This window comes from Melospiza melodia, chromosome 18 (assembly GCF_035770615.1).
Source record: "Melospiza melodia melodia isolate bMelMel2 chromosome 18, bMelMel2.pri, whole genome shotgun sequence".
Classification (NCBI taxonomy): domain Eukaryota; kingdom Metazoa; phylum Chordata; class Aves; order Passeriformes; family Passerellidae; genus Melospiza; species Melospiza melodia.
In genome coordinates this window covers 8,067,455-8,094,693 of record NC_086211.1, presented here as the reverse complement: position 1 = coordinate 8,094,693, position 27,239 = coordinate 8,067,455, and the positions used below count along the sequence as shown (strand labels likewise).

Genomic DNA, 27,239 nt, shown 5'->3' with positions numbered 1-27,239 from the left:
GGATCTACTTTTAACTGTAATTTTCATAGCATCATATAATGTCTTTCCCTTTTTCCCCACAGGAAATAATTTAACTCTATTATTTTCTGACTGTAACTATTTTCTTTCCCATTTTTAGAAGTCTGTTAAAAGTAGTTAATGTTTTTATATGGAGAGATCTGGAAAGCTTTTTCATATGTCTAATATGCTACCAAAGGACACTTTACAGCTGCTTTTATCTGTCTTGAGTTTCAAAAGCAATTACTATGATGATCTTGGCATTAAACCCTTAATAACCCTGATAAGATGCTCTTCCCTAGAAACTGCTTTTCATTATGCAACAACTGGAGATACAATCCACCCACTGTTTCCCCTGAGTTGTAACACTGGGAGTTTTTCTAAAACTTAGGAAGTTGAGAGACAAATATGATCATTTTAGTTATACATATGTGCCCTACTGGTGTAATACATTAATTTTAAGTAAAGAAGTATTTTTTACACTTATTGCATGAACTGTCTGTTGAGTTTTTACTCACCCCAATTAATGAGTTTTTAGCATTTCCAATAGTACTTAGAGCACTGAGGTCAAATATAACAACAAACTTGGCATTATCCACATTGGATATAAGCTTCTTGAAAGAGTCATGCTGGATTTCAGAACAGGCCTCAGGAAGATGTAAACTATGGAGTAGACTATTTAAAGCACAGGTCATTTCTCCTAGAATCAACCTGTAAGCAGTCTCCAGAACAGGAATGTTCTTCAGGCTCAATACAGCTTGGTATACAGCAAGGGCTGCTGCAACGACCTTGAGAACATAATTACAGCAATAACTGATTAAAACAAACAATCATAAAACACACTAATCAGCAACAAAGACTTTAAGATCACTCTTCTTTATCTATGAATAGCTTAGTCTGATACAGATACCTATCTTCAGTTTTCTGTACCTCTTACTTACAGACTCTATTAATTATTTTCTAGATCATCCACCCAACACACTGAGTATCAAAGCCAGATGAACTAAGGCTTCTCTACCTGGCATGATAACAAAAACTTTCCAATTTCTCATCAAATCTAAGTGCTAAAACAAAGAAGTAGCTATATCCGCCTTTCCAGAAGTTTCAGATATTCAGTTAAGACTAAAAAATGTATTGAAGATGAGCTTTACAGCTTAAGTTTTACAGCTTAATTCTAGGAAGTGCATGAAGGCTGTTGGAACACACCTGTAGGAGTTACTTCCTCTTACCTCTTTCTCCTTATGATAACGAAGAACAAGTAGTTTAGACTCTGGTATAAATAATTTCTCTACAAATGATGATGGTAGTTTTGTATTTATTTGTTCAACAATCTGGGGATAAACACAAAAATAAGTAACTTTACCTGAATTTTTACTAATTATTAAAGATTGATCAAAATATTGTTTTTCTAGTCCCTTACAAGAATAAAAACATGTACAAACCAGTGTCAACAGATTCAGGACTGAAATGACGTAGTCAGTGCCACAAGTCTGACAATTTTCCATCTGATCTAATCCATAGGTGATGACCATGTCACAGTGTATGGTCATACTGGGATCCAGGCTGCCAAGTAAAACCCCAACACACTCATTGGCAGCTGTAAGCACAGCTTCAGAAAAGAACACTTGGTTTGCTGCAGTCACACATCTCATTACTCTGTACAGAACCTGCAAAATCAAAAACACAACTGAGTTAAACTCCATTAAAGAGAGATGCTAATTAATTGTATTCACACCCATTTGATATCCTGTCCCATCACCTGCTCTGCAGCTTGTTCAATTCTATTCTGAAAAATGTCATCTTGACATTACACTTTAGAAGTGTAAGAAAAAACAAACTTTCAACTGCTTGGTTTCCAATTCAGTTAGAGATCTACAAAACCTAAATTCATAATTCACAGTTCTGTTCAGCTCCAACTAACATCAACAGAACTCCCCTTGAAAAAGACAGATGAGTTTTCTTGAACTTTTGTCACAAGAATCCCCTGCAGATTAATGCAGAAGTTACATAACTGTCTTGTCTTCAACTGGGAAATCCATACACTTATTTACCCAAGAAGTTGTGTCTCTCACAAAATTCTCAAGGACATAAATTCCAGCTGGGCAGGTCATCCAGCAGCCACAAGAGTTCGAGTGCAGGTATTTTTATCTTATCTCCTCACCCATTACAGAACTATATCAGCTACTTTGCATATTATATAATATTTATTCTGAGTTTCCACCATCCTATACTATAAAGCTAGAAAAGTTTGCTATCAGATTCAATAGATAAAATTTCAACACAAATAAAAACCATCACATTTTATAAAATCAAACTCATAAGTAGAATTCAAGTTTCCATAGTGGCATAGTTATCTGAATAAACAATAACATGGTCTCAAAGATAACACGCAAACCCAGCCACATGAAGTTAAAATGTCTAAAAAAGTTAATTTCTGATACAATTTTCATGTGCCACTATTACAATCTATACTTTTATTAAAGCATTGTAGCATATTTCTTGGAAAAAATAGATTTACTCAAAGTTGAGAATATACACATTCATATAACGTTCAAAAAGCCTAAATCAGCTCAGTCAATGGCATGCATTGCTGGATGGTGACAAAACATTTGAGTAACCAAGAAAGGCACAGCAATGGAGCTCTTACATCAGTCACATAAGCTTCTGTGATGGGTGGTCCCCTGATGGGGCTGAAGCGCTCCCCGATGCTCCTCACCACGGTGCTGAACACCCTCAGCAGGGCGGCCAGCTTGGGCAGCGACACCGACGGGGGAGGAACGTCCTCATCCACCGATTCCCCTGACGCCACGTGGCTCAGGTCCTGCAGCACACAAGGTTTGTGTATCAGCACACACCATTAACTTACACATGGGTAAAACATCCAAATGTGAGACTGAAAGTACTTCATCTCTTTTCCAGACATTAAACTGTACAATCCAATTACAGGTGTATTTATCCAGTATCTCTTAACTACACACACATGAAGGTGGAATATAAGCACACAATGACAACAAGAAGTCACAGAGTAGCAATGAGTTTAGCCACTGAAACAAAGTACTCAGACTATATCTTGTAAATTAAACCTCAGGCTTATGAAGTTCCTGGTCTCTGGAACATGATCATCTGTATTGCTGCACTGTTACAACAGTTTTCTGAACACTTTTACCACTCTTCCAAAAAATTCCCATCCCCAAACTGGAGTGGAGATGTTTGGCCATTCCCATCACATATGTGAACTATGTTAATCTGGAGACCAAGAGTTCACTAACAGCCTACCCCATGCCAGCTGGCACCAGCGCCTGGGAACATTCCCAGAAGTGCTGATCTCATTAGCAGAGCTGTAGCCTTGCTCTACCCCACTGTGAGATAAACACACTGGCTGGAAGCACCTCCTCCACGTTAGCACACGTTATCTTAAAACTCTTCCGTGACTAAGAATACACACATTGAGCAGAGCAGCAGCCAGCCTGATAAGCAGTGATTTACTGCTCTGCCCTGAGAATCCTAAAGCTGCCCCAGCAAAGGCCCTGCTGCACAGAGAAGGACACTGACCAAATTATTGACTCTGCTTTGAGTGACACAAATTATGCTCCAAGTACAATTTTACCTACAGGGCCTGTATTTTAACATACACAATGCAGTATAATTGACCTATAGGTACATATTCATATGAGCACATACACCTTAAAAGACAGCACTCCCCCCAACCCAAAAGCTCTTCCTTTAATGACAGCATCAGACAAACTCTATGCCCTGTTAACTAAGCAAAGGTTACAAAGTCAAAATGAAGTACATTAAATGAATATAATCTCATTTTCCATCAATTCCTGCTGTATTATTTCCTGTACAATGTAATCTGCTGCATTATTTTAAAAGACAGATTTATCATTAGTCTTTTGAAGAATTAAGATTTCCTCTCTCTCCCCAACAGTTACTAGTTCTGAAACACTCAGAGGTTGGACAATTAGAGAAAGCACCAAGGAAAAGTCATGAGCTGTCTTCACATCAGCTCTTGAAAAATAAAGGCATTCCTGCTTGGTCAATTGTTTAGTTTTACTACAACACTATATTGTCAATCAACAATGGCTAAAAACCTGGTTGTGATACTAATTAAATAATTCATGAGTATTTGTGCAGCTGGTCATTGTACGTGACTGAATTATACTCCATAATTTGGTCCTCTTTTCCCCAGGAAAGCCTACAAAAGTAATACAGCCATAAAAATCACAGCTGTGGGTTTATTAATAAAACCATAACAGTTAACTCTGGTATATACCATAAAGTCTTGTTTACCTCAGCGTAAGCTTCCATATCTTCCAAAAACTGACCCAAAAGTGTGGTAGAAAAAGTTAGATCAGCCACCCAAAAGGGCTCCAAGCTCTGCAGCCATCCTGTACAAAAATACCAAGCCAATTAATACAGGGTGACATACAATCATTAAATTTTAGTTGCATATTTCTGAGGGAAAAGTTGCTGAGCAAAGAGGTCATCTACATGAAAATACTAACACTAGATGTTTTTAAAAGAAATACAATTTGTATCTCCCTCTTCTGCCCTTCTGCAAAAATAATTTTAAGGTTCAGTTCTGCCCCACATCAGTAAACATCAAGGATAGAATCTAGGGCTATGACACAAGAAGAATAATAAACTTGCTATGAATAACTCCTAGAAAAATGATAAAGCTATTGGAAAAACTCTCCCCATTTTTAAATGCCAGTACAGTATCTTTATGAGGAAGATTTTCTAAAAGTACTATGGAGAAAATATATCCTTTCACGGAGGATATATTAAGACCTATAAATTTAAGATTGTTATAAGACTGCACAAAGCAATTGGTGTTTAAATGTACCCTGAAAAAAGCATCCCATTTTTCCAGAATCAGCAAAAAATGGAAAATGTAAATTTGCTAAAAAGTTAGGAATAAAGTATCATGCTACACAGCCAAAAACTCAGTTTGGTTTTGTGTAAACTTCCGTGTCAGAAGACCCAAACTGGTGTAAGTAAACCCCCAACACCCGCAAGCCAGAGCAGGCTGTGAGACCCTCCATGAGCTCCTCTGGCCAAACTTACCAGAGACCTGTTGTGTCAAAGAAGGTTTCTGGGTATGATCTATGTGCCACCCAACCAGGATGTCCACTGTGTCCTGGAAAGCAATTGTGAAAACAGAGCCATTACCCAACTTAATGCACCAACATTTCCACTGTAGAAAGCAAACACAAAGCACAGAGAAAGCTTACCCTAAAATTGGTGCTGAAAATGTGTGGGTAGCATCGAGACACCAGAAGGATGCACTTGACACACTTGCACAGTAACTCTGGTGTATCAACATTCTCTAGGATGGACTGCAGGCTGGTCATTACAAGCTGAAAAGCAAAGGCACCAGATATTTCATATTAAACATGAGAGACAACACACTGGAACAAACTGCTTTTATTCAATCAACAAAACTCTACTCCTTCTGCAGGAACAAAATGTAAAAGGCATCACATACACTGCATGAAAATAATCACAAAAAGGGGGCATTTGCTTGATATATGGCAGGGCCAGGGAACACTTTTCTTTAGCTCTTTAGCCACAGAACAACTGTGTAATTTTAAGCCCTATTTCTTCTGTCAAAGCTTTCTGGCTCTGTAAAGTAATTATTAAATTGGAGCACAGACCTGGCCATAGCTCTTCTACACCCAAAATAAGAAACCCTAAAACTTGTACAAAGGGACATCACCTTGTCTGCACACATCCTACTCCTTCTCAGATCTACCCACAATTCCAGTTAGAAATTGTAAATAGGAGGTGGCATATAACAATCAAAAGGTTGGGTTTTGTGTACCATTCCACATAAGTTTATCTTTTTGTTTCAAAAAGATTCTTCTTGGATTTGCTATAAATACTAGAAAGTTACATCAAAGTATGTGACTTGTCATTCTTTTCTAATTTAACCAGAATCAAATACTCCCATTCAGAAAGTTGCATCCCAGTTGTAATGATATTTATTTATTATGTCAATATAGCATTACTTACTGTTCATTCCAGTTTAAAAACTTCATTCAAGCATTGCACTGAGAAAATCATTAATAATCATGTTTTAACTTGTAGTCTTACCTGCATTAAAGATGAAAATGCTTTCTTTTCTCCTACAGTCTCTAGTGCTTTGTAGGTTGCACACAAATAAAGAAGTTTAACTTCATCTTTTGTGGATGAACTGAATTTGCTAAAAATCCATTTAAAGATCTTCTCAGCCTCGTAGCTCAGAGAAGCACAAAGAAGGCCAAGACAGCAAGCTCCTTCCTGTCTCAATTCCTGAAGCAATTTGCTACTGTAATTTTGGAGAGAAAAAAAGAAACTTGGGATCTCCAGCCATGGCAGCAAAACAGAAGCATGAACAGAATTATGCATTTTCTAAAGCAAAAGAAAATAGATGCAGAAATGAAGCTGCTTCTCTCCTACTTAATGGCAGCAGTGGCAAAGCTAAGATAAAATTCTAAGAAATATCATTTCTATGGAGTAAATCAACTGGAATAAAAGTATGCAAATGTGCTGTTTTATTAGCAACACACTACCCAATAGAAATAGTTCTTAATATGCAGCTGAGTCTGGGAAATAACACTGACCTAAGCACCTAAAAGCCCACACAAACCTCAGCATCCTCTACACACATTCTTCATTGGATGTAAATGACTCAGCTTGTAAAAAAACTCATTTCACTTTGGAAGCTACCCCAGCACTGCAGTGCACAGCTCCACCAGCTGAGTGAACACACCTGAGACAGACTCCACACCACCCACAGCACCAAAGCCACACTTGTGCCTCCACATTCTGTCCAAGGGAGGTGTACTCTAGACAGCCCAACAGAACTGTTGATATGCCTAAGAGCCTTTATTTCCCCCAATTTCATTCTGTTCCTGCAATGGGACACCCATGCAAAACTAGCAAATCACTTTCTCTCAAACTTTTCCCTCTCTATTTCAAACTAATACCGACATTATTTTTCCCCTTTAGAGCATTTTTTCAATTTACCTTTCACTGAGCACATCATGAATGGCAGTCAGGATATTATCCAGTTGTTTAACAAGTACCTGTAATATAAGATACATAAAAGGCATAAGCACAGCAATTGCCCAATACTGCCTCCACAATAGGTCCTGCTTACACCCACATTAAACACAACACTCTCAGTTCTCCTTGAATGCCATCATGCTTTCCATGGCCACTGCAGACTAGCATCAACTATATTAAGCAACACTGCAATATTATCCTAGATGTTATATTTGATATTTATTTACAGTAGCCATGAAAATACTGGCAGCCTGCTATCAAGGTCTGTTCCATGTTTAGTTCTTGCTGATAACATTACATCACCATGGAAGACACATCACACAGTTCATGAGTAGCATCTACTAAAGCCCAAATTTCTAACACTAATAAATCAACTGTATCACTGGAAAATTTTATGGAACTCATAATCTGAAGTATTAAAGTTTCTATTTAGGCAACCCTGCATTTTAGTGAAATGGAATACAATTTTGGAGGTGAAGCATTATTGATGAACTAGTGCTTCTCAGTAACCATAATCAGAAAGACCTGTTTTCCTAACATGCACTAAACCCCTGCCACTTTAGTGATCTGATTGAAAAATCACACATTAGCTGCAACTGTGTAACATATTAACAGGAAGTTTTCTTGACAAGTTAATAAAAAGGTTCATTCTCTTTTCTTCAGAAAGACATTCCTCTTTAACACTGTGGATGGTAGCCAGTTTTTGTTTAAAAGTTTTGAGCAACATCATGCTTTTGAGGCTGGAGGGACAGAGATCCACATGCTTGACCCCTCAGAACTCATAAGGGCATTTTGAAAATGTGTCTGGTACCTGCAAGACAGGCTAAGAAGAAAAAGACATCTCTATAATTTAGAAGCTAAAGCTGGACTCCATTAGATAACAAGAGACTACTGACTTCTACCACTTGACTCTGAACTCGTATTTCAGCACTGAAGATGAAAAGAACTCCAAAGTTAAAGTACACTGTGTAGTGTCAAGACCTGCAGGAACTACTGCTAGGTTAAACACCGTCCATTATGAAGTTTTGGCCTTGATATCACTTGACATCTGATCTTATTCTCATTAGTGAGCTCAGAGGAGCTTCTAAGTGACAAACTTCTAATACTCTGACCACTAACAAAGTTTGTCCTTGCTGACTTACACATTACAATGGCAATTTCAGTACATTCTGAGATACCAATAAACCTAAATAAATGCAGCTACAAAATAAAATTTTAAAATGGGGAAAACCTCATGGAGAATAATGGAAGTAACTAAAAGTAACCACAGAATAACTATGGAAAGCATTTACTTCCTAAACCCTTGTAGCAACAAGAGGAAAGCTGAAGTGTTAACCAGGCTTGCACAAGGGCTGCTTACACCTAGGTGCACAGACCAGAATATTCCCCATATTCAAGTCTCATGTCCTTTGGAAAAGAGCACAATTATCACTGGTTAATTAACATACAATGAGAAAATGAACCAATTTCTTATGAGTAAGGACAGACACAGATCCCACAGCTAAAGTATCAGAGCACTGCTTGCAAATGAGTGGCAGGATATTAAAGCATCACTTCCTGCTTTTTCAGTACTTGGAGAACTCTTAAGCTTTCCAAAACAGTGGGGGAGATGTGCCAGACAATATGCTCTTTAATATTTCATTTCAAAATACGTAATATTAAAAATTTATACCCACAGTGGGATACTTCCCTTCCCATCCCCATATCCTTAAAAAACACTTGAGGACATTAGAGACTTCAGCAAACCACCAGAACTCCTCAAGATGTAATGAAAACAAAGATTTACTTAATTCTCTTCCCACATACAGAGATGTTTAGTTAGAAAGCTGAGTAGCTCTAAGATGAGCTGTTCACAAGAATAAAAAACCCGTGTATTTTTAATTTAAAATACAGAAGCAGTTCTTGAACAAGACAACAACACTTTGCTTTCTCACTGTTTCCTTCCTGAGGGATCCAGAGGCTATTCCTAAAGCAGTCAAACAAAGTCACACACATGCCATGTAAATTCCTGTAACAGCTAATCTACATTAGTAGTTCAGGCATTCATCAGTTTAGCTTAAGGCAATACATTCTAATCAAACATTTCCTGAATTATGGAAACAAGACAGACAATCCAGGAATACACTCTCCTTTCATGTGGAATGAAATTCTTTGTATACAAGATCATTCCTGCAGACACATGCCAATACTCAGATTTGAAAAAGACAATTTTATAAAACAAGAACTACCCAATGCAATGGAAAAGGAAGGATTGCTGACCAGTTTGTTTTCTGGTTGCTGAATGAATTCTTTCAGTTGCTTTACAGTAGCCAGTCTTCGGTCTCTGTCGTCTTCCCGAGTAATCCTCCGAAGAAGATTTGACAGTCGAGACTCGTCAGAATAAGACAACGGTCGCTCTGGAAAAAGAAATTCTTTATTTGTTCCCACAGCATTTATCAACAGTACTGTGCTGTCCAATACATGTATGAGTGGAATCAATAAGTCATAATAGTCATTTAAGAAAATAATTAAAAATAAAACCTGATTGGTTTTAAACTTTCATAAAAGGAAGTTAAATGTAAAATCCAATTTAGCCACCAAAATATTTCATTTCTTCATGTGCACAGCCCAGTACCTGTTGAACTCATTCAGAACTAAGCAGAAGTGTCTTACTTCTACACAAAAAATCTGGACTTAGTTTCCTTCTACATAAATGGAACTAAAAAAAATGGTGTGGGGTAAGATTAAACCAGACTTACTGTAGAATAAACAAAAATAATTCAACAAACAATACTTCGAGAAAACCTTGTGGAAAAAACAAGCTGCTTCCCGAAGCAAAGAACCAGATTTAAGTTCAGGCAACTACAAACAAACAATATTTTCTCTCTTGATAGGCAGCAGGGTTCTGTCTCAAACAGGAAAACAGATCTGCTCTTCCTTTACTGAGGAACAGAAGGCCCCAGCATGAAGAGGGACCTGGCTGTTCACTTAAGCAGATCACGATGGGGGAGAATGAACCTTCCTAAGGCAACACCTCATCAAACCTGGCCAACAGCACACAATACCAGGGATGGTCACAGTGCAGCTCACCTGCCTCAGGGACAAATTACCTATGAATTCATACAAATAATTAATTGCCCTCATTTGAAAAAAGGAAGCAAAATTTCTTTCAATAAATTTAACATTAGATGTTTCATGGTGGCTCAAATCAGAGGATTCATGGAGTATGATGAGGCATTCTTAGTCAACATGACTAATGAGAAAATCCAAGACAGCTACAGAGCTTTCTGCTCTACTCTGCTAGACATCACTCATCTGGTGTGACTAAAGCAGCTTTCTCTTTATTCAGTTCATAGCTAATCTACATTGGCATTACTCCCCAATAGTGTCAGGTAATTGTTAAGTCACAATTATAACTTTAAGAAAAAAAAAGAAGCAAAAAATATTAACCAAGAACACAAATGAAGCTACACTAATCAAAGCACAAATACCTGTGACATCCACTTTGTGAAAATTCAGCAAGGTCTCAGCCACACACTAATTCACAGAAGACTATTTTAAAAATAGTTTAATGAATACACTAACAAGAAAACATCAAAGAACTTAAAACCCAAAATCTTGTTGCAGCATAATCCCATTGTATTTTGAAGACACAAAAAACCAAAATGACTTGCTGAAACCTACAACAATCAAAGACAGACACGTTCAAAAGGACAAACTCTTGAAATCTGACATTTCAAGGAGAGAAAATATGCAAGTCATAGGCAGCAACTTCAGGAATCCAAAATTATATATCCTAACGTTTTAAGTATTAAAGAGATGCTCACATACCCAGGAAAACAGTCTGAATTAACTATTATTTAGTACTGGCAGAAAGTTTTTTCATTTGAAGAGTGTTCTATTTCCTCTACATAAACATAAAAAGACACTAAAAGGACTACATAACTTTAGACCAAGACACCAGAATGGGATTCTAAAGTCTGAGTTTAATCCATTCCTAAAATCACATTTTTGAAACAGTCATGGCACCACTTACACCTCAGCTCTTCCACTGCAAAGTACACCGAATATTCTTTTTTCTCCTCTGAAATATTAATTCTTGAGAAGAAACAGCCTGTCCTCATGTTTATAACGCGCCTGGCATAAAGCAGGCAGATTTTACCAGTGGCTCAACTACTACTTATACTAAGTGATGCAATAAGTGACAGTGCTTAGTCATAAAGTTTCTATTTCCATTCAAAAAATGCTTAGAATAACTTTTTTTTTTTTAACTATGACTCAAACCTCAAACAGTGGGAAGAGTGAAGCCTTCTTCCTCAAAAACACAAGCCCAGCATTCCTGCACCCTCTTGAAACTCCAAATTTGTTCTTGCTGCATCTCCCCAGACCTTGCCCACATTCTTAGGATACTTCCAGCTCCTCCCTGGCCTCTGTTCCTCAGCAAGAGGGAGCAGGAGCAGTGGCAGGCTCAGGACACAGTGACAGGACGTGACCACTGCTTATCCTGCAGCCCAGGGAGAACAGGAACAGCTGAGCTGCTCCCAGCCACTGCTGCTCTTCCCACACTGGGGCTCATTAATTACAATTTTTTACTCAGGCATCCATTTGCGACAAATCCAAAGCAAGTTCTCCTTCTTGGAGATGTCTCTGCCAAATCTGGCTAATCTAAGCAAGGGTTCAAAAGCCATCTAAAGGAAATTGAAAGATTTACAGCCTAAGCCAGGTCATTGAGAGATCTGCCAAACCTATGGAGGAAGCCTCAGCACAAGGAAAGTAAAAGGGACAAAAAACGAGCAAAACAAGTTTCCATCAACACCATCTAATCATGTATCACAAAAAATAAAATCCATACAGACTGCATAACCACAGAACTTCTTTTCACATTCTGAACGTGAGAAATATTGCCCAAAGAGATATCCTCTTCCTGAAAATCAGCCATGTCCTTACCCTGTGATTTCCTCATGTCTTTTGTGGCTAAAGCACGATTCCCATGCGGAACACTGGTAAAATCAGGATTGGTCACATTGTTAACTCTCAGCTCTTGCCCCAACGACTTCCGACCATAAGTATTTTCCCCAGATCCTCCATTGACACTGTAGCCACCTGTGGACAAACCAATGTGACATTAGATCAGGCTCTCAGAGCACACATTTCCCAGGGTGCTGAGCTGTGAGTTATTCAATTCATATGCAAATTAGCAGCTCTATCTTCTACCACCTCCTTTAGCTTCCTTCTTCACTTTGACATGTATCAATGTTTTGTTATTTCCTGTAAATTTCCAGGTCACACATTAAGAATCTCGTCTTTTTTTTCTGAACATGAAAAAAAACCACTATTCTCATAAATTTTAATATCAACTTTGTTGCATTTAATGTTTTCTTATTATTACTTTGACATGAAAGGCCTTGTAAAATACAAGGTCAAACTGCCAGTACAAATGGCTAGGTATTTTAATTTACTTGCTCCTTTATATACATGAAATCTTCATTCTGCTTTTCCTATGAATCCACCACACAAGCTAAGGAAAATGGCCAAAAAATAAAGTTTTTGAAAAGACAAATATGATCTGCTTGCACAGATTGAACAACTCTCCTTAAACATAAAGGTCGACATTTTCAGTAATACTGGTATCATTCTCATTCAAGGAGTCTACATTCTACATTCTTTGGTAACAATAGAAAATGAAAATAAAAGCATAATTTTTGACTAATTCAGTTGATCTTACTCCTAGATCCACCAGAATAAACCTACTCAAATGCTGAGACTGGAAATTTTCCAGCCTGCCACACCACTTTGAGGAGCAGGTTCTTCCCCTCAACACTGCAGAGAAGTGAAACTGTTCCCTGAGCCTGCCCAATCCTTCACTCAATGTATTAGAGCTCCAAGGAACATTTCTGAAGTGCCTTCCTTGTCCAAGACATAGAAGAATCAACCAATAAAATTAAATCTAGAACATTAAAAAACATGCAAGATTTCTTTCAGAAAAGATATTTCCTCAAGTCCATCTGCTTCAATGTATAAAAGGTCTGGGGAAAAGGAGAGGTAGCTCCCCATAAGAGGCTGCCTACTGAGACTAAAGGATTGATAAAAAAGTAGAGTTCAAACACTGAGGTGAACCTGGACCTTAGTGGATTTAACAAATGTTTCTTTAAGGCAAAACATTTGATAAAATGCAGATATTAACTACCAGTATACATTTGTGCATCCCTATACCCATGGGGCTGCCCTACCATTACAGAAAACCCTGTGCAAGGTCTCACTTGTAATTGGTTAACTACAATTACAGCAAAGATAGTTTGTATCCATTTAGATTTACAACATTGTTTTTTACAGCTCAGTTTTTAAACAGAAACTAACAAGTGTGCCATTTTCACTTTATTTCGTCAGAACAAACCACACTGTCCTATGAAGGAAGTAACTTCCAACAGCAATAATGCATTTGAGCCTAAACATAAGAGTCACATCCTTGGAGGTTTTCAAACCTGAAAAACTTCCAAAAATCATCAATTTGTAAGTGATTTTTATTACTAACACCAGAAACTGGGGGGAGGTGGGTAGGGGGCGTATGGAAGCCAGGACAGAAAATCTCAAATGAAAATTCCATGCTGACAGACTCCAACAGATGAACTGAAAAATCTTAGTAAACAGAGAAACTATTCTGCATTTTTATGCTTACAAAATTCTCCAATAACAAAAATGAACTAGATACACCTGGAACTTGGTTTTATAGTTAGAATATCCCAATCACTTCTTTTCAAGTCACACCTGAACAGAACAGCACAAAGTGCTGAGCTAGCAGAGACATGCCCTGCAAGACACAGCACTGGAGGGAGAGCCAGGTACATTTTTCTTCTCAAATGGCACTTCCCCAGCAACTTCACAAACTACTTTTCTGAATTTGTCCAAAACTTACTATTTCACTGCACTGCCAGTACATTCTTTAAATACCAGCACCCTTCAAATTACAAGAACAACCCCCTATGCCAGTCTGTGTTAAACACAGTACAACATTCCACATTAGCAGACAGACAAATACACTCACCTCCTAAGCAGTTTCTCTACTGAAGTAAAACAAATCTTAAGGTTCTCAAACTATGCAGATAAACATGCTTCATGCTTCTCCCACCTACTAACTAACACTACCTTCTACTTATAAAATATCAATTTGCATCCAGCTGTAATTTCCCCTAAGATACAGCAATTATTTAGAGTCAGTTACAGGCCAGAGAAGTGGGGGGAGTTCAAATACTTTTTAGGTTCCTGAACAAAAACTCCCACACTACTGTTCCTGTGAGATTGGTTCTTGAGTCTGGCCTGCCTGAGGATTTACATAGTCAAAACTGACTCTACAAGTAAGAAATCCTCCAATTTGATATCTGTATTTGGCAATTAAAGAAAGGAAAAAAAATCAGAATATAGACTTTTCATAATTACAGAAAAAATATGATTCTGACTGTTCAGTTATTTCCTAGAGATAGTATTTACATCCTAAGGATAAAAAAAACCAAAACCAGTAAAAATGTATGAATCACACATCACATGATTTACATGAAGTCAGACTGAGGTACATGAAAGTAGAAACTGACATTAATTACAAGAATATAGAACTGATTGCTGAATAAAGATTCCAGTTTGGTGCAGAAAAGCTGCAACAGGCAATAGATCAGCCTTGTAGCCCATTTAATCCAATACCAGAAGTACTGGAGACTATTCAGGAAGAAATTACAGCCTGAAGACCAGACACATCCAGAATATCACTCTTCAGAAAAAAGCACTAATTCTGTTAACACATCAAGCTCTTCTTGCATTCTTCTCCTAACACAACTGCATGTTTTTCTCAGTATTCACAACAACCACAGCAATTCTTTGAGGCCTGACAAATCTCCCAAACACTGATACTGTGGCAATGAGACAAATCAGTTCACAGCTTTTTTGGGGGGGGAAGGGAAAAAAAAAAGCAAAACAAAATAAGAGTTTCTCCACCATTTCAGTTTCCTGCCTTTCCCTGCTCATCCCCTCACAATCACACATGAAACAGCAATCTGGGTACCTTTTTCTTCATTCTGTATGTCAGTGTGGACTCTGATATCATCGTGTCTTTGCCGAGACACCACAGCTGAATTTGAGGGTTGTAATCCATAGGAGGCAGAACTGCCCCGATCTCTGGATGAAGAATATTTTAAATTGTCCTGGTCAGCTGATGCACTGTCAGTTCTACAAAGAGAAAAATATTTTTTTTATGTAGGGATATAACAGGAGTGGGATTCACATTCACTTATAAATGCAGCATATTTAAATGACAATCCCAAATGTATTTCACTATGTCAAAAAAGTTGTTTGTCTAACCTGTTGCTTAAAAAGTGACCTTAAATTCACATTGGGACAGGAATTGACTAACTATCACAGCAACATGCAAAGGAAATGCATTCTAGTGTGCCAGTGCCTTTTCTTATGACCTTCTCAAGTCTCTTTCCAGTTGCATGTCTGTACAAGGAAAACATTACTTCCCAGAGGTGACAAATAAAACACAACCAGGTCCAGGTATGTATCACAGCTGGATGACACAGCCTACCATTTGTGAAAGTCATCTCTGATCTACAGATGAACATTTATGTAATATGCCATGGGCCTTACTCAGCAACATAAACCCTCTTATTAGATGGAAGAATGTAACTGATGATCAGCACAAAAATCACATCTGAAGTTTTTACAAAATAAAAAAGGAAGGAAGCAGACTTCACTGTGAAAATACTGAAAGGGAAATTAAGAGCTGTGATCCTTAAGTGTAAATGTCTGCAGATAAAAGGCAACTTAAAAAGAAATCTGCATTAGGTTTGAACCACTCTCATATCAGAAAACTGATATAGACCAGACTAAACTTTTAAGGGAAAATATTAGAATTATGAAATCAACTCTTCTCCCTGGACACACTAAGTGGTTTAATTTTTAAACATACAGGACTTTAATAATAAACATGTGTGCATGAGACTTTAGAACACAAACTGAACCAATCACTTCAAATGCACTCTTACAAGCAATGATGGGGGGATGACACTAAAACAAATAAAGCAATACCCATCCAAAGGGAGAGTCAGCAAAATTTCACTCAACCCCAGTGTATTTAGAATCAGACTATTCAGATTACTCACAACAAGCTAAAGATCTACTATTTTTACTTAAAGTTTTGGATAGTTCATTTAATTATTTAACAAAAAAGCAGGACAGATCACTTCTGTAAATTAACTACAATTTGTGTAAGGATAAACACCACATGTCCTTAAAGAAAATTTCTTTCATTTTTCCTTTGCAAGACAACACTGTAATTAGAACTGGTAGACAATTCAGGAAAAAGGGAAATACATCTCAAGGCCAAAAGGGAAAAGCACAGGTAAACTTTTTGATAAGCAGTTGTTACTTAAGCAGTACTAAAGCCTTGCTACTGTCCAACACAGCTCGGCCTCAGTACAACTGGAAGAGCAATACCATGAGCACTGACACTTGCAAAACTAACTGGAATTAAAGACACACATTTTATTCTCCTGAGCATGTTAAAAGACATTATCAGTTTGGAACAATAAGAAAACTGTACTTTTCCCATGTTCTCACAGTGCAGGTTGATGTTATATTTGCTTGGCAGGTATTATTCCCTTTTGCACTGTAAGCAAGTTCATTTTTAGACATACACAGTAAGACACTTTTTCTCACTCAGTGCCCACTGTGCCATCACATCTACTGCTTTGTTGGGCACTTGCTTGGACTATTTGAAAAATAGGCTATGCTACTCTAGAGGCAAAGCCTTAGTAAAAGTCTTTATTCATGACAGTTAACTAGGATTGTAAAAATCTTTATTCAATTGTTCCACCATCATTCACCTAAGCTATGCTGAACAGGAAAGTTCTGCACTTCACATGGTATGAACTTCAAATGTGACCAAATCATGTACAGACATACACAGAGACCCCAGATCTCCCTGCCCTAAAACCTCCCAGTTCACTTTGAGCAATTACATTAGCCTTTCAATGAAACAGGCTGACAAATTTTCAGCTGACAAATTGAAGTACTGATGGCTTCTTACCTTTACCTTCCCAAAGGGCATTGCTTTTTTTTAGGCAATGTGCTGTAAACTGAATCATCTCTAATTGTCAGCCATTAACACTGAAATTCCTACGTCTGTAGAAAAGCTGATTAAATGCACAATTTTTAACACTGTTCTGTACATCCCTATCAGCTGAAGGACTACACATGTTCTCAGCTAACCCCACTTCCCACAGGACAGCCTGCGAACGCTTTGTAAAATTTTCCATTGTGGTAAAATACGTGAGCCTGTTGTTTCCCCAGGAAAACCCACACACTCACTTCATTCTGGCTTCTGGAACAGCCAACTGCAAGCCAACCTGCTCACACTTTATCACCAAATAAAGGTGAGTCCAATTTTAGTAAAAAATACATAACTGTACTCCTATATATCAATTTAAGAGACAATAATGCCCACTGACAACACTGTTCCCACTATAATAAATGTTTAGCTTCAATAGGATAGAAACTCCTGGCTATCTTTATGAGGCAGAGACAAAAATCATCCTAGAAAGATGCTGGTATCCTGTGACCAACCAACTGCTGCGGCCTGTATTGCCTGGAAAGGGGATTTCCAATGGGAAGGAGCTCATAAGGAGCTGCACAGCAGAGGCAGAGCAGAGGACTGACAGACCTGAGCATTTCCAGCTGCCCAGGGGCACTCACCACCCTCAGGGGAAAGGGAACTCCAGAGCTGCACTGTGGGCTCCTGCAACACCACTCTGGGCACTTGTGGCAAGGGCTCCTCAAGAGCTGGGGCTGTGTCCCAGCACCTGCCACCTGCCCCTGTGCTCCAGACACCTGGGTGACACTGCTGTGCATGCTCACAGGCAGACACACTCCATTTCCAAACCCATTTCTCAAAGACACCATTTCTCATGACAGCAATGTGGTTGCTATTTTGAAAGACAGCCCCTCACAACTCAAAGGCAGGCACTCTGTGTGAAGGTACTTGCCAAAGTTTTAAAATAATTACATTTTCTGCCTCCCTCCAGCCATTCCCCCAGGCAATGGGCAGGACTGTAGTGCTGGTCACCTCAGCCCATGCCTGCATTTCAGGAGGGCACAGTTCTGCTCACATGGGGATATTTACACTGAAACTGCACCAAGCAGATGGCAGGTTACATGACAGACCTAATGCTCAGAATTATCCTATGTAACAACAAATTTAAGTAAAATACATTGACATTGCCACACATCTAACAAACATCATATATTGATAGAGTCTCAATGTACAATGTTAGCAACAGATAAGCAAAAGCAAAAATACAAATGCTATATTAGATGAAATCAAAATGGGAAACTACAAGGATGAACATGACTATGATTACCTTATACTGTAGCTTCTAAAGTTTATTTGGCACTTTATGAGAGACTACACTGCATTACTTCTACCTGAAAAGCCCACTGATGGAGAGTAAACAAAGCACTCCAAGAGCTCACATGAGAGTTTTCATCTGTGTCTGGTTGTGGAGGAAGATTGCCCATCACCACCAAGTGGCTGCAGACACTGCTTTAGCAATATCTTTAAACGGAAGATACTGCATCCAGTTTTCTGCAGGGTGATTTTAAACCTGCCTTTGTCCAACAGGAAAAGAAAATAGTTCACCCACATAAATAAGCAGAAATAGCCACTAGTGTGTCCTCCCTCTCCAAAAAGGCTGCTTATTTTTTTTTCCACTGGCATACAAAAGGAAACAGACTTTTCAAAAATAAGTCTACTATCTTATTTCATCAAAAATATAAATATAATTTGACTTACCAATTTGTCTGACTGAAGAGAGCACAGCTAAGAGCAACTAGTTTAACTTACCCAGAAAAAAAAAAAGAAAAATAGATCAAAAATGTGTTGTTATTTTTGTTATATGGAAGCCTTAATAATTTTTGTCCAAGAAACTTGCTACAATCTAGTGTATACTGTTCATTATGTGTAGCTTTTTCAGAACAACCCTGCCATATGGACAATATTTTGAGACAAAAATCACTTAATTATTCTATTTGATTTTATTTCCAAGCACAGAACCTACATGAAAGATTTATTCCAAGGCAACTCCACTGAGTGAGCTCTATTATTACCCAAGTCAGTTGATTTCATTTGCTTACTTGCTCTATTTGCCAAGTTTATTTGAAGTAATGTCGATAAATTCTTAATTACTGAAATTCTTTATCAGTAAAATATTTAAAACTTTAAAGAGTCACTGTATTCACCCAAATTAACAGCTTCCCACCAAGTTTCTGCCTGTTCTGCCACTGGCATGCAGAGCTTCCTTTTGCCATGATCTTCTCATCACTTGGTCCATCCTGCCAAGCCAGAGCCCACCCCAAAGCCAACTTCTGCTTCTTCTCTGTGCTGAGAAAATACAAGTGGCTGTGTTTCCTATTCATGAAATAACTAATTAACTATCTTCCTACTGCAATTCTGCCAGCTCCATTGCTGGACAATTACCTGCCATCACAGCAGCATTTCAAATCACCTCTGATTCTGTGTCCCTCTCTTCTTAGACAGTAGCTCACCAATTTCATTCTGTTCCACACTGGGCATTATGAGAAGGGAATGTCAGGGAAGGGTATCACATTTACACATCCTCTTCTTTTTCCACAGGTGAATTCCAACAGACATTTTGGGGTACAGGATGTTGAACTAGCTGAACCCTTGGGCTGATTTAGTATGGCTGTTCTTGAATGGAAAACAATCCACTTCCAAGTTTCTTCTGCTTCCCACTGACACACTTTCATCTTCTTTAATCTTTCTCACATCTCATTCTCCTCTATCTTCACATTAAAAACAAAGGTTCTTACATTACAAATTTCAGCTCCTCCATTTTACCAAAACCCAAAAAAAGCTTGGGAAGGTGTGAGATCAAAGAGTTATCATCATACTTAACACAAATGTGAAAGGAGATCAAGAATTATGGCGGCAACTCCAGAACTGAAGCCATTCCTGTCCAGCATCTCCCACATGCAGCCCACTGAATCTCCTCCCAAGGCTTCCATTGATGTTTTCACAATGGAACCTTACAACTGATCCTACATCTCGTTCTTTAAACTGCCTTAACATCACTGACGACTTTTCTCTGTCCTGCCCTATCTCAGCCTTGGCTCTCCTCTCTCTCAGCTACCCCTGAAGGGGCAGAAGTCATATCCACTTTCACCCTGCATGACCCTACACCCATTCTTAGGTAATCACAGCAACATCCTCAAACACCTCTATGCTGCCAACTTTCAGGTCTCCCACCTATGCAAACAATGGTTTCAGCCTATTGCTAACAAATTTTACAGGTACTTTGTTGTACATGCAAGCACAGAAGAAACAGAGTCTCTGTCTCAACTTTCCTTCTACCCAGCACTGCTACCATCACCTGTTTGTCATTCACTGCCTGGATGCAGCATTATGACCAGACAATTTCCACAGTGAGTGCTTGCTCTGCCCCTCACAGCCATGTGCATAGCACTGCTCTGAGCAGCACCTTCCTGGGCCATTTGGTCTAATGAGTTTTTTTGCTCCCTGCCAGTATCTCCCAACCTGTCTGAATTAAAGACAGGGTACTTGTCCTCAGTTACAAACTTCCAGACAATTTGCTGGAAGGGCTGCTTGGGCCACAATCTACCTGGAAGGAGACCATATTTTACTGTCTTGTCTCATTGGATTTAAACCCATGAGGACCAGGCAGTAACTTGGTTTGGCAAGCACCATGCTAACAGAAATTAGTAACCTGTAACACTGAGTTATGCTGTAGGAGAGGACACATGCCATTTTCATTATTTCAGTACTAAAACCTAATAGGATACTTCTGGAAATTTGCTCAGATGTGAAAGATGTCGTTTTACACACATCCTCCCCTTCTAACCTACATTTATGATAGGTGAGGGAGGGAGAGAGGTCCTGTTAATTAAAATCTGATCTTCCTTTTCACACTTTCACCCAAGAATGCCATGGTGCACCCTGCACTTGCTAACCTGCTACCCTGCACTCACACTCCTGCATTTCCTCCCAAAGAGCAGGACTGCTTGTTTCAGTCCATAATTAGCCCTCAGCACTCTAACAAATGAACTCTGCTCACACACAAGGCCTGCACACTGAAATCATTTGATTTTTTGCCCCAAGAGTTGTAACAGGGAAAATGCAGTGAGATCTACTGAACAAAGAGAAAAAAAAGAAAGAAGCAAAGGTCTAGACAGCTGCAAAGATTAGGAGAAGGGGGAACAAAATCTTATCAAGTCTTCTCAAGAAATCCTTCAGTGTTCTCTGTCACATCCATCCAATATCTGTCTACAAAGTTTTTGTGTTGCTATTAACTGAGTCTGGCACACAGCAGTGCACAAAGTGATACCCCCTGTACATCAGGACAACTTCTTCCTCTGTAACACGGGCAGCTCTATCTGCACACACACTGCTGGAAAACCAGTCCATGATGTATGACTGCATCCACACGTACACAAAAGAAATCTCATTTTCATTAAAAACTTTTTCTTTAAAAAAAGCTGTGCACTCCAACTTTCAGTTTCACACTCTGTTCACCACAAGCCCCAGTGCTGATCAGCATTACTAAAAACTGAGAGGAAATCTGGACCTACTAATGAAAATCAATCTAGTCACTTTTACACACACAAAAAAGTGCATTTGAAAACAATCCATCTGATGATACACCCATGTATCAGCAGTTCCTTTTTTTACCCTTAGGAACTTGAGACAGCTACAATTATTACAGCTTTCACTGCTTGGGCCACTTCCTTCACCTCTTCCACACCCTGCAAGAAAGCATTTACCAGTATCACCTGAAGTAAATGGAACAAACAGCCAGCAGAAAGGGGAAGGAAAGAATATGTGGGTATATTTGTGTTGTGGGGTTTGTCCAAGATCATATTTCAAATTATGAAAGAAACAAAGACTGTCAGTTTTATATAACAGATCTCCTTTCAACCGTGCATGTGAATCACTTTCAAAAATTAGTTACCACCAAATAGACAGACTGATTTAATCTCTGCACTGTCCTTAAATTCATAGTGTAGACTCAGGTTTCCCATCACCAATCTTTCTGAGATGTAAAAAAATGGAGCACTGCACATAGATGAAAATGTGCTGTGCTTGGGATTGTGTGAATGTTTCTGATTCCTGGTATCCATAATAATAATAATAATACATTTAAAGGAAATTATACAGTTAAGTTCTGAGAAGTGTCAGGACCAGCACAGAGGTGTTGGCAATTTCTTAGCAGAAGCTGTTGCTCACACAGTGTGATGGAAACAGAACAAGGCCCCATCCATGCTGAGGCTCCCTTAGGCTGCCACACTTCCCCTGGTGCTCTCAGAGCTTTGGCTCTGCTGTGGCTTTGAGGCAATTTGTGACAATTATTTCAGCAGCCCAGGTCACACAGCTGCACTTGAGAGCTAAGGAGGCACCGGACTACAGGGGACACACCAGAGCCACACGTGGAGGTAACTTCTCAAACCTGTCCACCAGGCAAAGCATTTCTGCAGCTACACTCTTACTGTCACCCTTAACTCTACTGAAGCCTCTGTAGGCAATACTGCATTGGATAAAATCAGCTTCCTAGCCCTCAGAAGATGTATTTTTTAGATAAAAAGACAGAACTCATGAAAAATCCATTTATAGAAGTCATCCACTGCAAAGACACATCCAATTTCTTCCAGGTGGAAAGGTCATGAGTTAGGGCCCAGAATTACACACTGCAGCCAGGAAAACTGAAGTGAAGAAGTAGGTAAGGAGTAAGAGATCAGTCTTCTTAATTCTCTCCCAAAAAAATCTAGATGCGCTAAGAAAATGTCACCAATAATGTTCATAAGTTCTTAAGTGAGGAAAAAAGAGTAAGTTATGTGACCAAGTATCTCAATCACAGAAGAAATTAGAATTTAAATAACCATGCCCCATACACCATTAAGAATTGAACAGCCTCTAGTACTGGCCCTAGAGTCTGAGCTGTTAGCCTGTTTGCTGTTCAAGCAAAAGGAAAGCTTCTTTCACAGTAAATGCTGAAGTGACCTTCTCATTTACCCAATTTTTCTAGTCCAAACTACATGAGACTGGAACCATCACCTGTCAATACATTCCCAAGCATGTGCCACCCTGGTCTCTACTGGAAAGTTTGTAAGTAGGGTCCCATGTTGTGTAAAACTTTCAAAAACTCTAAAATCATATATTTTTAAAGAACCTAAGAAACACCAATTTTTTTTAGGATTTCTACATGACAATTTTGACGCTGAAAACAGCAAGACTGAGGAGCAGAGCAAATACACTAGCAGGAGATAGATTAGAAATAATAAGGAGCTGAAATACACTCTCTACATCTAACTAAAGAAGTGAACAGATTTTGAATTTTACTAAAACGTGCCAGATGTAAACACACCTAAAACCTTACAACACATTTTTACTAGGCTGGGTTGAGAGCTTATATAGATCAACTATTCTCCCCAGATTGTTTAAAAAAAATCCAAAATAAACCTAGGTAGTATGGTGTTAACCCTCAAAAAACCACGGGTACTCCTGCAGCCTCAGCTCTTCCCTGGCCGTGCTCCAGCTGAAAACCAGGCTGAGAATACGGGACCCGAGCCCACCCCCGCTCCCCCGCGCCGCGGCCGCCAGGCAGGGACGCGCTGCCCGCAGGCACACACCGGCCACCGGCCGCACTCGTTACAGGCCGCGGGAGCTCCCGCCCCGCCGAGCGCTGACACACCGGCCCCGTCCCGCCTCCGGCAGACGCGGCCCCGTCCCGCCGCCTGGGCCCGCCCGCCCTCCCGCGCTAGGCCCGGCCGCCAGGAAGTGGCTCCGCCGCCGCCCCGCTCCCCCAGGCCCGGCGGTGGGGCCCGGCCGAGCCGCCCGCCCCGCTCTCACAGCGCCGAGCCCGCGCCCCCGGCCCCAGCCCTGCCCACCTGGGTTGCCAGTCATTCCAGCCCCGCGGGTGGTAGTGCTGCCTGCTGCCGGTGCCGCTCAGCCGAGACCCCGGGGCTCTGCGGCTCATTACCTTGCCCGAGACGGCATGGCCGGCCGGGCAGCGGCGCGGGACAGGGCGGAGGAGCAGCAGGAGCAGGAGGACGCGGGGGGAGAGGCGCGGGCGGCGGCTCCTCACTCGCGCTCCGCGGGCGGTGCTGCTGTCTCACAGCGCAGGGAGGGGACGCGGCCGCCGCGGCTGCTCCGGCTGCTGCCCGGGCGCGCAGCACGCCGGGATGGCGGACATGAGCCGCCCGCCCCTCCGCGGGGCACGCCGGGAGGGCGGGCACGGGGCGCGGGGGCGGCGGCTCCGCCTCCGGCAGCCGCGGGACGGGATCCCCGCCCGGGGGGTCCCCGCTGCTCTCCGCCCGCGCCTCCCCCGGGAGCGGCTGGCCGCCGGCGGCGCCGCCCCGGGCGGTCACAGGGGTGTCAGCCCCCGGCCCTGCGGGGAGCCGGTGACAGCCCTCAGCTGCCGGGGGAGCCCGGGCGGGAGGGCAGCCGGGGCGTCCCAACGCCAGCAGCGTGAAGGGATCCCGGAATCCCTGGAGTTGGAAAAGACCTCTGAGATCATCGGGTTCAACCTCTCTGCGAACATCACCACGTCAACTGTACCATGACACCGAGTGCCACGTCCAGTCTTTCCTCCGGGGACGGTGACTCCACCACCTCCCTATGCCGCCCATTTCAGTGTCTAATCCTTCTTGTAAACTTCTTCCTAATATCCAACCTAAACCTCCCCTGGGCGCAGTTTAAGACGATATCCTGAGGGTCAGGGTACCCCGGGCCTCGAGGGCACCCTGGCGCCTGAGGAGCCCCGGTGTGCCCGCGACACAGAGGGAGGCGGCGGCTCCCAGTCCCCAGCTGTGAGGGGAGCCCGGGGATCCCAGACCCCGAGTCCTGAGGGGAGCCAGGGGATCTCACGCCCCGAGTCCTCAGGGGACCCCCGGCGCTCCGAGGTTTCCAAGGCGTGAGGGGGTCCTGGGGCCCCTGAGACCCGGGAGCGGCCAGGGCTGACAGGACCGGAGCGGGGCCGGGGGGCGGATCCTGCCCTGCTGCCATCCCCCCTTCCCTCCGCACGGGTCTGTCCGTGCTGCCCCACGCCCGGCTGGAGTCTGTGGGGAGCTGTGTCCCTCCGGATGGAACATCCCCACGCTTCTCCCATTAGGGCACACCGCCCGTCCATCAATAGCGGGGAGTCTGATGTTCAGCAGCCATCAGCAGAAAGATGACCAGGCCCACATTAAACACTGAATCCCTAAGGTTTCCCCCATCTTCCTTACAGGAACCTTTTAAAATGCATTTCAAAAGCCAAATAGTGTCCTTCTAAGCCCGGATGCACATCCATGTATCTCCATGGCTGTCCGTGCTATCCTCCAAAGCTATCTTCACAGCTGCCGGAAGGGCATTTGGTGCCCACTGTTGGCAAAGTCTGTCTCTTACCAGGGAGGCAGACAATTCCAAGACGAGAAAAAAGGTCATCTCCATTTGGTAGATATTCTAAGGACGTTTCCCAAAAAAAAAGGTGTGTACACTGTCTCTGGCATATTTTTATTTTTCCTGCAAGGTCTGGAAACTTACATTAGCTGATTCATTAAGTCCAATTCCTGACAGCAGGCTATTCCTTAGTTATGAAAAATCACAATAGTTTAGTTAGATATTCAGCAAAGAGACATGAGTAGACAAAATCTTTTTTTAATTGCAATATCTGAGGCTGGAGACCACTGCAAGACCTGAGGAGACTTCTGAAAATCTCCTGTGCCTATTTCCATATTAGAAATCCTTGTACTATGCCAGGGTTCTGTTGGAGTCTTCCCTCAGACAGATGGCATCCTGCCGCCTCCCTCGGACTCTGCTGGGCAGCCCTCACCCTGCTGATACACTCCTATTGCCTTGCACTCACTTAGCAATGCCTGCAAGACACAGTGATTTCAAGATCAATTTCAGGACAAAAAGAAAAAAATGCATCACAAGGCTTCATCACAATAAAATGCCACTTCTATGCAATGACCCCTGGCCATCAGTCTGACTTTCAACTGATGTACATTTGTGTATCTTAAGTGAATTAGTTTTGCAAAACCAATCAATTCCGTGAGCCATGACAGATTTTTTCCTGTCCTTCAAAATTGAGATAGACATCCAAAATTACACAATACACCACAAAATTATTTTCTGTAAGTATAACAACAGTACTTGCTGCAAATTTGCTGACCCTTCCCAATTAAGTCAAGCAGATTCTCTGCCCCAGTGATGCAGCAAGTGATTCTTTTCGTTTCATTACTGAGTAGCATCCCAGTGGTAACAAACATGAATCACTTAAGGGAAAAGGTAATAGTAGCAACTTATTTTTAACTACACTTCCAATTAATTTTCCCAAGGGAGGCAAGAAACCAACCTGGATACTATGACAAACAATTGCCTGTATCCACCAGGAGTTTAAGAACAGCCGATTTAGTGTTCAGTAAAGTAAATTTTGTATCAGAAATCCTGTATTCTAGTGGTGAATTTGCTGCAGTCTGTGTGGTCTAATGCAGATCCCTCTTCAGAGTGCAGTTGTCTCCATTTGGAAAATGTATCAGAGATGTTCAGCTTTCTAAACTGCTTTTGTGCCCAGCCTTAACACTGTAAGATATTATATAGCTACCAAAATAAAAGATATTCTAGATTTGTTTCTACAAAGATTATTATATTATGAAATTTGAATGGTATTAAAGATATTAGTTAAAAAGCTCATCAAGATTTGTGAGATAGAGTAATAATTATTCCTACAGCATTTTCTCAGCAGATTTCAATCAGCCAAAGATGGATAAGGCCATTCAGATATCACACTAGGAATTAAAAAACCCAGGGAAGCTGAGGCCAGGATTTTCAAAACTGCCTTCTAAATTTCAGTCCTCAAGTTTGGAACTTGGATACTGAGTAGCCAGCACAGACATCAGCTGGAGCTGTACATTCTGAAATCTTGCTAAAAATTAAAGTGTTTAAATATGGACTCTCTCAAAATAGAAATATATGTACTTAAAAGACCTGCCTTAAATTCCAGAAGGAGTCGATGACACTTATGGAGATACGTGCCCTGTCTCACTCCTGGGTGTATGCTCACTCTGCTCCATCAAACTGCCCACATCCATCCTAATGCACAGCTCTGGAGTGGCAGACACCGTGAACTACACTTTCCCTGCTTTGTAATTCA

General features: G+C 40.9%; 1 protein-coding gene across 1 annotated transcript in view; it reads right to left on the bottom strand.

Moving 5' to 3' along the window:
• The window catches only part of SMG1 (SMG1 nonsense mediated mRNA decay associated PI3K related kinase), a 59,493-nt gene extending 35,347 nt beyond the window's left edge, over positions 1-24,146 (bottom strand). Inside the window, exons 1-13 of the mRNA XM_063171935.1 lie at positions 23,992-24,146; positions 15,080-15,243; positions 11,977-12,132; positions 9,310-9,446; positions 7,012-7,070; positions 6,097-6,310; positions 5,235-5,360; positions 5,068-5,140; positions 4,291-4,388; positions 2,645-2,818; positions 1,440-1,664; positions 1,227-1,328; positions 516-785 (exon numbers count right to left, since the gene is read on the bottom strand). Of these exons, the coding sequence (XP_063028005.1) occupies positions 516-785; positions 1,227-1,328; positions 1,440-1,664; positions 2,645-2,818; positions 4,291-4,388; positions 5,068-5,140; positions 5,235-5,360; positions 6,097-6,310; positions 7,012-7,070; positions 9,310-9,446; positions 11,977-12,132; positions 15,080-15,243; positions 23,992-24,080 (1,887 nt within the window). The 5' untranslated portion in view covers positions 24,081-24,146. The remainder of the gene's footprint in view (positions 1-515; positions 786-1,226; positions 1,329-1,439; positions 1,665-2,644; positions 2,819-4,290; positions 4,389-5,067; positions 5,141-5,234; positions 5,361-6,096; positions 6,311-7,011; positions 7,071-9,309; positions 9,447-11,976; positions 12,133-15,079; positions 15,244-23,991) is intronic.
• Positions 24,147-27,239: the final 3,093 nt, after the last annotated feature.